Raw genomic sequence first — 16,503 nt, forward strand, 5'->3', positions numbered from 1 at the left:
CTAAATTGCAACATATAGACCAAGGATGGGTCTATTGACTAAACCAAGAAATAATAATGCATTCGTACTACAGATGCTTTATTTTCATATTAAATGTGCTGAAATGGTCACCTCACTGCCTGTAGCATTCTCTTCCTGAGTGCTTTCAGGCTGAAACATTTATTTAGGTCAATAGCCGTGGAACACAACAGGTGTTTCCTCCAGGATTTGAAGCTTAAGCACAATCCAAAATGTGGTCACTTTACAAATTTCAGAGAATTTGAACCCTGGGACCAAGAACAGCAAAATTTAATTCCATGATTTTCCTCCTACTGTCCCTGGACCATTTACTCCCCCCAACCCCTGCACACACACAGAAAAGGCAGAAAAACGTCATACTATTTGCAAGAACTTGTTAACTCAAGCTATTTTTAACCTCCTTATTGCTTTCCTTAATCTCTGCCTACACTTTTGTAAACACCCCCTTTACTAATCCTGGCTTCACACATTTGTTTTCTAGTAGGATGCTGACTCATACAAAGAATGAAGACAAAGATTATGGTAACCTCATGATAGGCAAGGTTTCAGAAAACTTAACTTCTACTCATCCTTTGTGAAAAGACTACTTGAAGATGTAGTCCAGCAAAACAAGAAGGAATCTAATAAGATTCCTTTTTTTAAGGAAAAAAAAAAAAAAACAGACCATTTATGCAATGAAAAGAAATGCCAGGATAACACCTTTATAGATGGCCTGGAAAGAAATTGGTCAAAATTAACATAGGAAATCTTTCAAGAAGAAAATAGAATTTATTCAACAAAGAATATAATTAAGGAGCTGGAAGTTTTGGGTATTGAAGAAGGAATGTTTCTTTTTTCAAAAAAAAAAAAGGCAATTAAGATTTTCAAGTAATAAAAAATGCTGTGCAAGGCAACTGTTACCCAAATGTAAATCAAATTACCAGGGGGCACGATTTCCCACAATCACTTCATGAGGTACCTAAAACTTCCTCCTCCAAGCAGCAAAGACTTAATGGCTTAGATTTCTAGTTTCTCCTTTGTGGCACTTGCAGGAACAAAAAACTTTTTAAAATTTTACTGTGAATTCTATTTATTTCTGGACCTTTAATATTTATAATCAACCCATAAAAGAAACATGGAGAACTTAATTGCAATTATACAATAGAATATGAACATCTTAAACCCAAATTTTGTACATAATGGAGGTCAAGAGATTTCTAAGTTGATCCAACAAAAAATGGTAAGTTGAGTATAAAGGGGTAAGTTGAGTATATTAGTTTTAAGAGAAGGGTAAAATAACTAAAAATAACAGTATAGCTAACAAAACTTACTGACAGCAATGGACGGAAGACAGGAGGCGTGTAAGCTGACTAAATCCCTCATCACTCGTAGCGAGGACTGGACAGGTCCTGCTGCTGAGAGTGGGGCGTGATCTGTCTTGCACACTGAGAAGCAGAAGTCTCGAACAGCGCCTGGGAAACGGTGGGTACTCAGCGGAAATCTGCCGGAGCACTGGATGACATTTAAGTGAAGAAACAGGCACACGCAGACTGTGGAGTAAGCCCCAGGACTCAGTCTTGGGGCTCCTCTTCTGAGCAGCAGAGCTGCCGGGAGGCAGCTGGAGAACCACCCGTCCTTTCAGTCATTTCTGCTGCTTGATTTCTTTTAAACCAGTGTACATTGCTATTCTTATCGTCATCAAAAAGTAAAGAAATCTCAGTGCCTAAATTAACATTGACTATTGAGGTCGAAAAGAGTCGGATACAACTGAATGACTGAACAATAATGAAATGATAACATCTTTAAAGATGAAAAACAGATCCTCTTGGCACTTTGTCAGGCAAAAAGGACCTGAAGAAAGTTTCAATTCTATCAGTGTCTCAGTGTCCACCCTCAGCAGCCAGGACCCCACACACCTGCTGAGGTTTTTCCACCAAAAAGAAGGAGCCTGTGCTGGTGGCCAGTGTTCTGGGCCTGGGGCTCCTGACACTGGACTCTTGCCTCCTGTCTCCCCTGTCTGTGGCCTTGGCACGTGACGTGGTCATTTTGAATGTCAGTTTCTGGTCTGAAGATGAGAATAAGGCAACCTTTAGCCCAGTAGCATATGGTGTCTCTGAGGGTTGAGAAGGGTCCCTCTCATGCTTATAAATAGCTGAGATCCGAAAGATTCTTTGTAAGCCAAGTTTTAAAGGGTATTCAGGTTCCCAGGTGAGCAAACAAAGGTGCTATTTTCTCTACAAACGGCAGGTATTTGAATCATTTTGAGCATTTGTAAAACCGCATACTTCAACTGCTAATCTGAAGAAATGGCTTGTACAACAGGGTCTCACGGTCACATTACTTTGGGAAAGTCTGTGTGCCCCACTCCCTCTGGAAGGTAACTGATATGCACTCTGAGGAGCTGGGCAGGGAAGAAATGGTCTGGCCAGTTACTTCTCCTTTTGCCTTCAATCTTTCTCTGTATCAGGGTCTTTTCACTCTACATTAGTGGGGTTTTAATTATTATTTACACATTTCATTTCAAAGAGTATGGTTGGAATCTGATTATTTGACTTGGTTATAAATCACCAACATGAAAAACAACTTCTGTTATAAGCTCAAACAAGGTTTTTGGTGCTAGCGTTTTTCCTCTCTAAAACACCCCAAAACCCCAGAGCGATAACCACACTTCAACTAAGATGGCAAGGAGGGAAACTTACCACCAAGCCAGGTTTAGGAGGCTTCCAACTACACCTGTCCAGACGGGACCAGTGGGATTGTGGGACTGAGCACAGAAAGTGAGATTTCCGCCAGGGCAACCACTGTGAGTCTGCATACGCTATACACGAGATGCTAAAATGTCTTTCTTCTCTTAGGGTGTTTCTCAGTGGCAGGAACTTTTTTCTTTAAAAATGAGGAAAATTCCTGAGCTGATGGATCAAACAGTTTTCGCAGTAAGGTCAAGGAACTCACGAAATATTTTCAATATGAGAGGGCAACACAGTCTTCCTATTTTCCTCTGAAGATGAGGTTGCCCCCACCTCTGCCTCCACCAGAACCTCCCTGTTCCCGCGGTGTCCCCTGCGTGACCCACTCCTGGGCAGTGGGACACAGTCTAAATGGATTCACCTGGCTGACCCAGCATTTTCTTATACATTGTAGTGGGGTCCTGGGATCTTCCCCCTGGGTCTGAAGCAAGGCTTCCTGAGAAAAGCAGGCTCCATCCTGGCCACAGAGCCCAGACGTGGCGACTGTCCCCCACCTCACTCCCCAGTCAGAGGTTCCATGTAGCACTTCCCATGACAGCACTGTGCTGCCAGACCATACTCCCCTCATAAAGGGGCCCCCTCGCGGGGTGGGGGCCCCTTCTCCCCCAGACCCTGCTGGCCACATCCAGCGCCCTTGTCAGTGATAGGTTCACACCCAGCTCGAGTCAGAGCCTGCTACGACCAGAGTCCCAGCCCATGGAGAGGATGAGATGAAGCGAGGCCTCCGTCCTGGGCGCTGGGATGTGGCAGGGCCTGCTGTGACTGCACCATCTGGGTCCCGCCAGGGGTAGGGCCTCCCTCTGGACTCCCTGTGCTGTTCCCAGGAGAGGTCCGAGAGGAGCATGGAGGCCACCACCCTGTCCTAGGAGATCGCACCCACCCACAAAGATGCAGCGCCCTCTTGCCGAGCGGGACCCCCTCCCCAACACCCTCTGACACAGAGCTGGGCTGTGTCTGTCTGAACAGTAAGCTGTGGGCCCCAGTCGCCCTTCTGCAGGGGGCCTGAGCCAGTGCCCGCCTGGAGCAGAACGCAGGGTCACTGGCGAGAACAGCCAAAGAAAAGGCGGTGCTCCCATCCAGTACTGACCAGGGAGGGCAGTTCCGCAGACCCGGAGAAGGAAAACCTTGACATCCTTCCCAGTTCTGAGCCTCAGGGACTCGCTGGGGGCTGTCAGACTCTGGTCAGATCACTGCTGCTTCAGGAATGTTCCTGGAACAGTGTCTCTGCCTGTTTATGGATCAAGCGATGTTTTGGTGGCCAGGAGAAGCGTCAGAGGAGGGCAGGTCGGAGGACAAACCAGACTAGAAGGCAGCCTGCTCCTCCCCTGCCCGTGCAGCCCCTGACCAGGGCGGCCACCAACCCCCAGCCCCAGCCCAGTCCCACGCCCAGCAGGCCTGTGGCCTCGGAGCCCACATTGGCTGCCCCGGCCCTACCTGGACTCACCATTGACCACCACGAGGTGACAGACACTCCCACCCCCACCCCTGGGGCACGAGGACGGCCCACGCAGAGGCTCCCTGGGCAGTGGTACTGCACGCCTGTGCTGTGGTTCTTCACCCTCAGGTGTCCCGGAGTCTATGATAAAGTTAAGAGGCCGCTGCTCCTACGGGGGGCCACTCCAGACCAGCGACTGCTGCCACTCACCCTCAAAGAGGCCAGAAACCCATTTAATAAGGGACACAAATCTAATGAGGAATTAGGGTTAATTCCTCCCCACACTAATGTGTTTCTCTTTTGGTTCCCTGTAATCCTCACCTGTAAACAGCACCAGCCCTGTCTGCAGAAGCTCTGAGTGCAAACACTTCCATGCATGAATTCACCCTAAGTTTGGGAGGGGAGGGCTGGGGTCACGCCTCCCTGGCCGCAGGCCAGGCCCCTTCTCCTCCTCAGAAACAGAAGCAGCACTAATCGGATCTACAGGAAAGAGACCTTCCAGACCAGGAAACTCAATTCCAAACCAGACTAAGGGTGTCCTGCGGAAACCAACCCGGGATGGAACCTTCAGAGGGGCAACATCTCTACATGGGGTGTTACCCCATTCTCAGACCTAGCACGTAAAGTTAGCTCTGGATCTAGGGTCTGGCCTTCCGCACAGCCGCCCTGACAGCTCCCACCATCACGTGAGTGCTGTCCTGTGTGGGTTGCTCCCCCACAGAGGTGCCATTACCATCAGCCCTGTGTACTATGAGGTCGTCGCCTGGAGGGACAGGACATCAGTGTGTCCTGTCTCTACAGGCGGAAACAGGGCTTGAAGCTCCCAGGCCCCCAGCCTTGTGAGGGGCCAGACTGGAAGGGGGCACCCAGAACCTCCCTGTGTTCACCATAAGAACTGGTGGGCACGCCCGTTGCAGCTGTGCCCAGGGTGTAGGTGATCCGCCATAAATCAGCTCAACATTTATGCCTGCAACAAGTGGCGTCCCTTTGATGGAAACCATGGTTTTCCCACTGAATTTACAGACCACGTAAATTTACTCTCCCACCTTAGGGAGACACTCTGCCGACTTGCTTCCCTTTGCCGCAAGGGACCGCTTGTCAGCCTGGAGAACAGGACGTGCAGAGCCACAATGAAAGCAGAAGTTAGTGTGGCCCCGCGTCCCCCGCCCTGACAGCCCAGCCCGGGCACCAGCCATGCTCACCAGTAGAAGTAGTAGGCCAGAGCCACGGCCAGCAGGGCGGTGCAGACGCCCCAGAACAGGCAGGCCGAGTAGCTGGCCAGCATCTTCGGGTCCTTCTTGAGAGTTGGTGAGAGGAGCCTGGCAGCTGGAGTGGGTCAGCCTCCGACCCGAGGTTAACTGGAGGGATCACGGCCAGGACCGCTCTGCTGGGCTCTGTTGGGCTGTGGCCACCGGGACCATTTGCCCAGCAAAGACCCAGCTTCTGGGTCCCGCCGTCCACAACAGCCTGCAGGTCTCAGCGGCCAACTCAGAGACAAACTGGAGCTGCATGGAAAACTCGGGCCTCTCCTCAGCCACCGCGGGGGTTTGTGGGTGCCTACTAATCCAGTAAGCGGCTTGCAACCTGGAGCCACGGTAAGCAGGTGGTGTCACGGGGCTCGGCCAGGAGACAGGTCAGCGGTCCCCATCTACCCCCCATCTGGACTGTGGATGGAGGGCACATGCAGGAACCCCAACGGCACAAAAGCCCCAACCCTACTCAGCCTGGGGCAGGTAGTGCAGTGAGCTAGCTGGTCAGGCTTGGCCCTCGGGCTGATGTCCTCTGTGTGGGGCCGAGTCCTGAACTCCAGGCAGGGCCCAGAGACCACATGCACCGCCCAGTGTCAAGCCCGGGTGCTGGGTGGGCATGGCTGCTCCAGCGCCGCTGTGGGCACAGGCCCCTGTAAAGAACCATGAGGGAAGATGCCCCTCTTATCCTTGGGAGGGGTGCAGAATGAACCTGACCCCTGAACAAGCAAACGTGGGGGCCTGTCTTCTGATGCTGACGCCTCCCCAGCCTGAGACGTCTGAACCTGCTGCGAGCGGCCAAGGTGAGATGGGGTGACCCAGGGACAGAGGTGGCCCTGTGACACAGGGCCTGCCCAGACAGAGGCACATGTGACACGGAAGAGTGGTTTCCAGAGGGCTCTTCATGCTGTGTTGGGATGGAAGGACAGTCATCGCTTTCCACATCTTTGCAGCACTCAGCATAAAAGACCATCTCCTGAACCGGCCATTGTCCCAGCCGCTCTGGCTGCCTGCCTGGCCCCCTCGCAGCCCTGTGTCCTGCTTGGTAAATACACAGCTGGAGAAGCCTCATTGGTCCAAGCTCCACCGTGGGGCTTCAGGGTGTGGATGGCCCCATGGTGAACCAAGGTGGCTGTCCTAGGCCTCTGGACGGGCTACTGTACGGCTCCTTCTAGATGCATGGTTCTGCCAGTCCAGCCCTGGGCTCCTGGCCCAAGGAGCTTCAGGGGAGAAAGCGGTCATCACTCGTCCGCTGAGCACATGGGCGGGGCTGCAAGCTTTGCCCAGCACCATCCCCACCGGCTAAGGCTTTCCAGCCCTTAATCCCCACCAAGGCAAAGGAACTGCTGACCTGGGAGGCTGGCTCCTCGGAAGACACTTGGAGCCTCAGGAGAGGACACAGCCTCTGCCCTCCTGATGAGGAATGACCCAGCCCCGCACCCAGAGCTGTGCACTGACCTATGGCCACAGAGCAAGCCCCCAGCATCTGGCAGGGCCCTCCGTGCATCTGCTTGTATGATTGTGACCCATCACTGAGCTGAGGTCTGCCTCAGACCTCCAGGAAGGGTGCAGACAGCCCTGCCTTGACCCTTGACCAGCAGCACCTGGATTTGACCTTTGCTCTAAAGCCTGTTCTCATTTAAAAAGCTATTTGTAAGGACCTTCTGAGCCTTAGTTGGTTCTGCCCTGCTCCAGAAAGGCCCCCCAGGCCTCTCCACGCGCAGCCAGAACTAACCACGCATCTGAAGCACAAATCAGGCCACGGCCCCCCAAATCACCACTGCCAGCATCCTAAGGGTCACCTTCGATTCCAGGCCTTGGAGACACTCCCAAGTCCTGTCCTGTCCCCAGCCTCCTGCCACAGTCACAGGGCTGGAGCCAAGCTCGGAGGGTGGGTGGGCAGCTGAGGCGGGGGGTGGTGTCCCTGAACACCCGGGGTCTGGCAGCGTCCCCTGAGGATGGCCACAGGGCCCATGAGGCAGGAGGTGAGACAGAACCCTCGCGAGAGTTAGGCCCCTTCCCCGGCATCCACAAGCCCATGAGCTTCCACCCTGGAAACTAGGAGCCAAGAGTCAAGTGGAAAGTGGACGCATGGAGACACGTGGTGGCGGGGGATCATGCTAAGTGGTGGGCCCTGTACAGGTATTACTTACTGAAGGACCAGCATGCTGCTGCCGACTCCACAGAACACTGTCCCAGGGCTCCATGTTACTGGCAGAGCCAGGATTGGAAATCAGTTTGGCTAACACAGCCTCTGAGCCGGTCGCTGTCCCCAGCTGCTGGCTGTACTCCAGATGCCCAGAGAGGAGCTGAGCTTGTCCTGTCCAGCAGTCCCCAGGGGCCGGGTGTCCTGGAGCTGGTCCACACAGCTCCACGCCTCAGACACTCATGAAATCTCAGCCCACCACCCTCTACCCTGGTTCCCCAAAGACACTGTCAACCCTGGTGCCCTGTGCTCAGGGCAGTGGGCAACAATAGGCGTTGGTCTTGGAGGAGAGGCGCTCCGGGTTCTCTGCCCCGCCTCCAGTTCTCAGTTGTCCACACACCTCTGCCCCAGGAGGGCCTCTTGCTCACTGAGTGGCTGCATTTATTGGGTTAACGGGTTGAGGAGGGGCTGCCCGCCCGCTGGGGAGGCCTGGCTGTTTATAAACAGCAGCCTGTTTATCCAGTGAGCTCAGCACCAGAGCTAGGGGAGCACCCTCAACAAGGGACGCGTTGCCAGAAGTGCTCACCCACGACTCCCCGGCCCCGAAGGCCTCTCTGGGCTCTCCTCCTCACAGGGTGCCCTAACCTGCACCTCATTCCCCACCCAGGGCGACCCCCCGCTGACCGCTTAGACACGGAGCTCCTGGTGCTTTCCTGCAGCATGAAACTGGAAAGGGCATGAGTTTCTGGGGCCTTCTCCACGGGTCCTAGAGGAAGCAGGGAGGGGTGGCGTCTGCAGCCCCAGCATCCCCAGAGAGGATCCTCTCACCAGCTCCGGTCTGTGTGCCCGGAGGGCCCAAGGCCACGTTCTGCTGGGAAACAGCCTCGGACACACAGGGTGGCACCGGTGGCAGGCCACCTCCCACCCGTACACCTGGAGATTTTGTGTTTCACTCTTCAACCTGATCCGCCCTCCCACAGCTTTAAATACATGAATAAATACGTAAATAACAAAAATAACCCCCACACGTGAAAAGCTCCCGGGTAAACAAGCCAGCGGTTGTGGAGGCCCCAGGAAGGAGGCCAGCACTCTCGGGGACCAGCTGACATGACGTCCTTCCAAGCCACACGGGGACCTTGGAGAACACAAGTTACTATGCAAACCAAACATGAGCAAACAGGCTGAGGCACAAGCCCAGGAAAACCCATGGCCAAGTCTCCAGGGCCTCGGAGGAGCCTGGGACGCCTACCGCCTGCCTCCCGGGACCCCCACCAGCGCCGTCCGCACAGTGGCAGTGACTCAGCGGTGTCTGTACAGGCTGATCGGGTGAACACAGGCAGAGGAGCAAGCGCAGTAGGTGGCCCGGGATAACATGGGATCCACCTGCAAAGCCTTCCAAAGACTTGGGACCAGGCTCTCTGGCAGCCCCTGGCCACCTCGGGCATTCAGACAATGAGAACACATTTATTTTTGGGGGGGACTATTTGTCAGGCCTTCAAGAAGCACTTAAGAGTCCAATGCTTGGAAGCACCTGTAAAACTGCCTGCTGGTCCTTGAAGCAAGATGACAGCACAGGATAAAAGGAAACTGGCATGTGGACAACTTCAGTTCATTAGGAGAACTTTAAGCAGCCCAGTATTCTGCATGGAGTTGAAAGACAAGTGCACACCCCTCTTAGTGAATCTCTTGTTTTCCAGGAACTAGTACCACCCACTGGACACTCACCCAGAAAGAGAGCTCCTAGGATGAAGGCAATTTTTAAACAAAATATAGTTTCAATCATGAAATCTGTTTGAACAATTATCATGATTTTTAAAAACTCATATGAATCAGCTTGCTTTGTTCCTAACCGTTTCAACTAAAACCCGCTGTTAACATTTCTAACCTTCAGCTAAGTGACTGACACTTGTACACCGCAGCCATTCCCAGGCGGGCGTATACACGCCCCTCACTCTGGTCTTCGTGATCTCCTGATGCAAGAAAACAGACATGGGAGGCTGTGAAAGCCACGAGGCCGTGAGCATCAAGGTTCTTCCTGTGATACTTACGAATGTCAGAGCACAGGAAGAAGCCAGGTGTCTACACCAAGGACCTGCCCAGGTGACCGAATAGTTTGCATCTATTCAGGGCAGCAGCTGGGCAGGGCTTGCTATGTGAAGGCCTGCTTGTGTCCACCCCCAGGCTCAGGGAGTCTGTGGCAGCAGCCTGGGTGGCCTGAGCATGGTAGCAGGAGACTCTCAGGTCAGTACAAACCTCTCCTCTTCTTCAAAAGCAGCGGAGACCGCAAACAGCACCATCTGGGTTCAAGCCTAGTCTTGTTACCACTGCACTGCATGCCCCTGAGAAGTGCACGTGCCTCCCTGGGCCTCCGTGTCTTCATCTATACAGTGGGGATGGCAGTTCCTAAGTCACCAGGTTTCGAGGCTGAAAAGTGCAAAGCACTTCGAGGGGGGGGGGGGGGGGGGGGGGGGGGGGGGGGGCAGCCCTGGGCCCAGTACTGCTGGCATCAGCATCACTGCGTTCAGTCTGGTAAAGTCAGCTGCAGGGTATTTCATTGTACGGATGAGCTAACCACATCACCCTTCTCCTCCTGAGGACACTTGGGTCACCTCCGACGTTTCTCCTTTACAAGCGATGCTTCATTGAGCCCCCTTATGCAGATCCTGGAGCCCTTGTTGAATATTTTGGTTAGATAGAGTCCCCAGAAAAAAAGGCTGGTCAAAGCGTAAACAGAGTTTATATTTTAAAAGGTACTGCCATCTTAGTCCTCAAAAAAGCTGCAGCAGTTCCTACTCAGCCCAGTTGCGGACAGTGCTTTAATCACTTGACACGTGTCTTCCAAGGGGGTGTCTAATGGGACAAGGGAAACTGCCTTCGAACACACTTCTGTGCGCTCACAACCTGGTCTCTGCGAGATGTGGGCCCTTGGTGAGACGGGGTGTCCCTGCGGGCTGCGGTCACACTGGCCACAGAGCCCGGCCCGCACTTGCTCAGTGGCCAGTGTGCCCAGGACGTCCGTGCACTCCTGTGACTCTCAGCTCTCTTTCCAGTCCTGGCGGATGGAGAGCCTGAGGCACCCCGCTGCTGGGGCACCTGCCTGTCTCTGGCCCGAATCCGCTCCTGTTTAAGCCCCGCAGGCTGTCCCAGGCTCAGTTTACTGCCCTCGTCCCAGAGCCCTGCAGTTGACGGTGTGATGGCAAGCTGGCCTGCATCCCCCCTGCCAGCCTGACTCTCACGGCCAACCAAGTGTGGCAACAGTGGAGCCTCATCCTTCACTGGGGGCGTGTGAACACAGCCAGACCAGCCTGGCTCCTCCTGGGAAAGGACAGGCTTCCACAGTTCCGAGGGCGTGACCCCACCTCCTGCACCACACCATGTGTTAGCCTCCAGGCTGTGGATGAACCGTCCCCGCCACCACCTAGGGGCATAGCAGGTAGAGGGACACTGATGAGCAGGCTCATCCCTGCCTGCTTCCTGGGATGCCAGGCTACTAGGAGCCTTCTCTTGGGGACCTTCCTGCCCATCTGTGATCAAAAGATGTCTTCTCCGATGGGCACACACATAAAGCTAACTACTCCCTCCCCAGTTTCTGGGGCTCATATAGGAGCCCTCCAGTTCCCACCTGGACGCCCCTAACTGTGGGGCCACCCTGGTGTCTGCTGATCTAATGGTCAGGCTCTGGGGCCCTGTGCAGTTGAACCTGCATTTTTTGTTTGTTTGTTTAAAAAAAGCTTTTATTCATTTTTTGATCAGGGAAAGGACAACAATCTCAATGTCAACTTGTCACCTAATCATATACTTGAACTTACAAGATTTACTGCCCTAAAGACACTGTACCTACTGACTTGACAACATAACTTAAAATGAAAATCTCCTTTCTGTCCCCTAAGGTTGCATGCTGAAAGAATAAATAATCCCTTGCAATAGCCAACACTGGCACTTGGCTTAGGTTTAAGATTAAATAGCAAAACAAGGCCAAAAGCATTATAACTTGATAGCCCATCAAGTACAAACATCACTGGAATAAAGAAAGTTGCAGGCACCAAAGAAAACAAGAGGCAGGTTCATTAGCATAAAAAAATTTACACTTGGTTGAAGGTGAGGTGCACTATTCCACAAGCAAACATGTATGCCAATCGCAATGGCGAACATGAAACCAAAGCAACCGAAAACATTAAACTCAGTTAACTACACTGAATGTAAAATTCAAAACTTGAACTTATCTAGGATATCCTCCCAAATCTAGAGAGAAAAGGTTTTCTTTTTAATGCACCAGGAAGATGTGTTGTAATGACATGACTTGGTCACACTTGAGACTTGCATTTACATAAGAATCAAGGGCTATCCTTCTCCATTATTCTTTTATGTCTGAATGTGAATATGCTCAACTACTCAGCTCATGCACTAACCGCATTAAAAAAATGACTGAAACCTACGACCCATGCCTTCTAAGAACTCACACCATCTAACAGTTAACACCCAGTACAGCTTCCTAACAATGCCCCAAGAGAAAACATTTTGTTCAGTTTGGTGCTTGCTGTGACATAAAACCAACAGAAGAGAATACAATTAATTTACTCAGCTACTACTTCAAATCTTTTAATCAAACTTTTAATAACTTCATACCTATTTGCCCAAATTGTTGTGTAAAATCTAACTATATCTGATATTCTTAACCTGTAGCTCCTATAACACAGTTTTAGCCCCCCACCCCGCAATGGGTATATCTGGACATTTTAATCAAGAAAACAAAGTTATGGTATTATGATCAGTCAAAGCTCTTTCTAGCAGACCACTGAATAAAACAAACCATCAAAAAAAAATGCCTTTCTGGAGACAAGAACAAAGCAAAACATTTTCTTCATAAAAGGAGCTACCAGCATGCTTTGTCCCATTAAAAATTCACTTTTCAAAATATAACCAAAGACTCATGGTCTACTAGAAAGCTCCCACTAATCACAACAGTTTAACTATGCCACAGAAACTTTCATGACAATGTCTCCAGACAGGCAGAGAGGACACAACATTAAAGGTATGATGGAAACCTCGGTTAGAGAGGAAAATGAAGTCTTAAGAGCATAGAATACATCTAACAAACAAGGGAACAGAGCAGACACTGTAGCTGGCTATTCATAAAGGACCAGTTTTCTCTTCCTATGGAGCAAGACTCCCTACAAAATAAACTGTGTGTTAATTATTGCTGATTTAAAATTACACTTTTACAGAGCTATTTAGTACCTGATGCAGAAAAACAATCACATAAGGAAGCATTTATTTGAGGTTTAACATGTAATCATACAAATAAAGTCTGTATAAACACAAATCCACAGAGTCATAACACAGATAGCAAAGACAAAGTAAAAACAAAGAAAACTAACTGGCGGCTATATACAGTTGGACACAAATTGTGTCTTGCACACTAGAAAGTCTGTTACAAAATAATCATCTTCGATCAACAGAAGACCAGTCTTCAATGTCCTCCTGCAAGATGGCTACTTGAGCAATCTCTTCCTGTTTTCTGCAGTGTCCTCTTTAATATGGCTGGTAATTGTTTTGGTGATTGCCACCCCCTCGGGATGCCTTGCCATAAGTGCTCTGTTGCCTACTGTAGTCTGCGTATCCCTGTCCATATCCATAGTTCCCATAGTTATACCCCGTATAATCATAGCCACCATAGCCACTATAGTTTTGATCACCACCATAGGCACTATTGTAATTTTCATATCCTTGATCATAATAGTTATTAAATCCTTAGTTCCAGTTCTGGCCCCGACCTCGGCCTCGCCCCCTAGTACCACCTCGCCCACCAGCTGCAGCACCTCTTCCTCCCTTTTGTTGTTGCTGTTGCTGTCTATATACCTCTTTGGGTTGTGCAACTTTGATTTCACACTTCCCAGAACCAATTTGATGATATCTGCTTTCTAACAATTTCTTTACTGGCTCCTCATCTGTATGTGTAATAAAGCAAAATCCTCTTCTTGCATTTGTTTTTGTATCCATAGGAAGTTCAATATTTTCAATCTCTCCAAAGGCTCCAAAATATTCTTTAATTTGTTCCTCTGAAGTATCTGGGCTCAATCCACCCACGAAAACCTTTTTGGGAGGTTCCTTCCCTTTTAAAGCTTTGGCCCTTTTAGGGTCTATCAATTTGCCACCCAGTTTGTGTTCTTTCAGTTCCAAAACCTTATCAACACTAGCAGCATCCTTGAAAAGCACAAATCCAAATCCTTGTGATCTTTCAGTCACAGGATCTGTTTTAATCGTGCAGTCCACAACTTCCCTAAATCGAGACAAATATTCAGTTAGATCTTTCTTGCTTTTATCCCAGCTCAAGCCTCCAATAAACATTTTAGTGTCATCCTGCTGGTTCTTGCCCGCGTTGATCTTGGATCCCTCTGCGACTTCCTCTATGTTGCTGCACTCGTTCATGTCTTCCATAGCGGCGGAGTGGTCGGCGGAAAGTGCTGGCACGCAGATGGAGTCGCGGCAGCAGCAGCAGCAGCAGCAGCGGCGGAGCGTTTATGGAGCTGGATTTAAAACGGCGGCGGAAGAGCTGAACTTGCATTTTTTGACCGCTTGCGAGAACATGCCAGGCCCTCCGGCCGCTCCCATCCCCTTGTCCTCTGAGCACGAGTGGTCTGGTGTTAGCCTCTCCTTCCCGCCCTGACCTGCAGACTGCCCGTCCTCAGGCCGGCCCAGCCCGCGTGTCCTGGGTGGCCCTGCCCTACGGTGGGGGGCGGCAGTCGCCCATTGCTGGTGGGCAAGCCTGGGGCTTAGAATCAGGAAGTCCAGCTTTGTAGGACACCTAAGTCACGTTCAACAGATCAGTGACACGGCTGTCACTTTGACCTCCCCTGGTTCCACACCAGGCGGGAAAACGGGCTGCCACTGGTAAGCCACTAATGAACAATTGTTCTTGCTTCACAGTGCCTTGTCTCGTCGTGATGGGAGCTACAGTCTCATCCTGCCCTGGGCACCCAGACACAGTGCATGTTTTCTAGACTTTGCAAGCTGGCTCACAGAACCAGAGGAGGAAGCTCTGACTCCAAACGCACACCTCATGTGCTCAGTGTCAGACTTCTCACGTGACCCTGACCTTGACGCGGACTCATGCTGTTTGTGCATCCAGGAGTGTTGGCCTCCAGGGGCACCTCCATAGCCCAAGCCTTAGCCCTCCCCACAGCTGGCACCTAGAGAGGCTGGGTACCTGGAAGAGCTCACCACTCCTTGAAACAATCAGATCAGGAAGTCATGGGCACTGAGGCCAGGGGGAGTTCACAGGGGTGGACAACAAGATGCCCCGCCCAACACTCTCCTCTACCTGGTCCATCCGACCAATTTCAGCTCCAGGGAAACTCAGCCACCAGCGAGACCACCCAGAATGCTTCTCTCAACTTTCTCTGTGCTTCTTTTGTAGCACAAAACCCACCACAGCTAAGTACGTACTGGTCCAGGTTTATCCTCTCCACACCATAGCCCCTGGGCAGGGACCCACCCTCTGGCATCTGCCTGCTTCACACCTCTGATTCTGCCATGAACACACCCTCACCCTTCAGAACCCTTCCTCCAGCCCTTGCATATTAACCTGACATAATCCCCAAGATATGGCTGTAGAGAAAGCGAAGGCAGAAGTGGCAGCCAATCACCGCCCCCCCAACTCCAACCCCGCCCCCCCTGCAGACTCAGAGTCCGTCCCCGGCAAATTGGGGAGGCGGCACCCCAGCAGACTGGCACAGGGTGATACCATGAGCCTGGGGTCATCTTAAACTGCATTTAAAAAGTGAAAGGGAAAATTCACTTTAGTGATGTGTTTTATTTAACCCGGTACAGTCAGAATGTCATCACTTGAACAGGGAATCATATTAAGAAGGCAGCAATGAGACATTCTGTGCCCCTCATCCAAGTCTTTAAAGTCTGTATGTTTTTACCTCTCAGGGATACTTAGTGTTCAAGGTCTGAGGCATCGCACGTTGAACCATCAGCTCCGCCCTTCGGTTACTTGTGTAATGTTTGCGGCAGATGAAAGCTTCTGATCACTCTGACTGGCAGACGCTAGAGACTCAGGAATCACTCAGCCGTGACAGCCTGATGGAAGCAGGGTCAAGTGTGGTGCGCTGGAGGCGGGCACAGGATGGGTGAACACAAGACCTCTGGGTCCCTGGTCCTTGCCTGTCTTTTGAAGCTCAGGGTGAGGACAGACAAACCACGGAAAACTTCGGCACGTTAAAGAGGAGCAAGTTCTCAAAATTGGAGGCCAGCAGAGGCAAGGAAGGGTCTCTGGACAGACCACTGACCCAGCCCCCTCTCCTGCAGCTGGAGCTCAGGGAGAGGTGAGCCCACAGAGGGTGCAGACTCAGAGTCCTGAGGTGCATGGTCCTGACCTCCCGTCCCCTCTCCCCAGGAGGTCTTGGGGGCCTCTTCCAGAGGGAAGGAAGGAGGCCCTGTGGGGAGCAGCTCCCAGCCACCCTTACCTGGGCTCTGGGTGCCAGCCTGCAGGACAAGTCCCAAAGGCCCTGAAGTCCCACGAGGTGGCTTTTATCCTGCCCTCAGCCCCGCCCCGTTGGCGAGGCAGGAGCTCCTAGGAAGATGGGAAAAAAGATCCTGCTTCCTGCCTGTGCCCAGAGATGGGGGCTTTTCACCCATGACTCAGACTCTGTGCGAGCCAGGAAGGCAGAAGCAGCCAGAGAGTGGCCTGGGGCGGCTGCCACAGGGCCCAGGGGAGAGTGCGCTGCTGCCCACGGCTGCTGGCCTGGCCCCAAGTGTGGAGAGGAGCCAGAGACTGTGGCTGCCTCCTCCTTTTTCTTATTTTCAGAGACTGGAACCTGGGACTTGACCAGCCCCACACTGAAAGGAGAAGTGCAAGTCCACAGTGAAGAGCCACCCACCTGGGGAGCAGTGAGGAGGGGGACAGAGAGCCCAGATCCAGGCCAA

General features: G+C 51.7%; 2 protein-coding genes across 4 annotated transcripts in view; both read right to left on the reverse strand.

The window, feature by feature from the left end:
- The window catches only part of AGPAT3 (1-acylglycerol-3-phosphate O-acyltransferase 3), a 92,975-nt gene that overhangs the window by 37,386 nt on the left and 39,086 nt on the right, over nt 1–16,503 (reverse strand). The window contains exon 1 of one of the 3 annotated variants that reach the window (XM_040266913.1): nt 8,257–8,561. The exons of 1 other annotated variant lie outside the window; for it this stretch is intronic. The gene's annotated coding sequence lies outside the window, so the exon portion shown is untranslated. Of the gene's footprint in view, nt 1–7,579; nt 8,562–16,503 lie in introns of those variants that run through there. One more of the 3 variants, XM_040266906.1, reaches the window with a different exon arrangement.
- LOC120883040 (heterogeneous nuclear ribonucleoprotein D-like) overlaps nt 11,834–16,503 on the reverse strand; it is an 8,066-nt gene continuing 3,396 nt past the window's right edge. The window contains 1 exon segment of the mRNA XM_040266926.1: nt 11,834–16,503. This exon segment is cut by the window's right edge and continues 3,396 nt beyond it. Coding sequence (XP_040122860.1) covers nt 13,105–14,010 — 906 coding nt within the window. The 5' untranslated portion in view covers nt 14,011–16,503 and the 3' untranslated portion in view covers nt 11,834–13,104.

This window comes from Oryx dammah, unplaced genomic scaffold (assembly GCF_014754425.2).
Source record: "Oryx dammah isolate SB20612 unplaced genomic scaffold, SCBI_Odam_1.1 HiC_scaffold_2, whole genome shotgun sequence".
Taxonomy (NCBI): Eukaryota; Metazoa; Chordata; class Mammalia; order Artiodactyla; family Bovidae; genus Oryx; species Oryx dammah.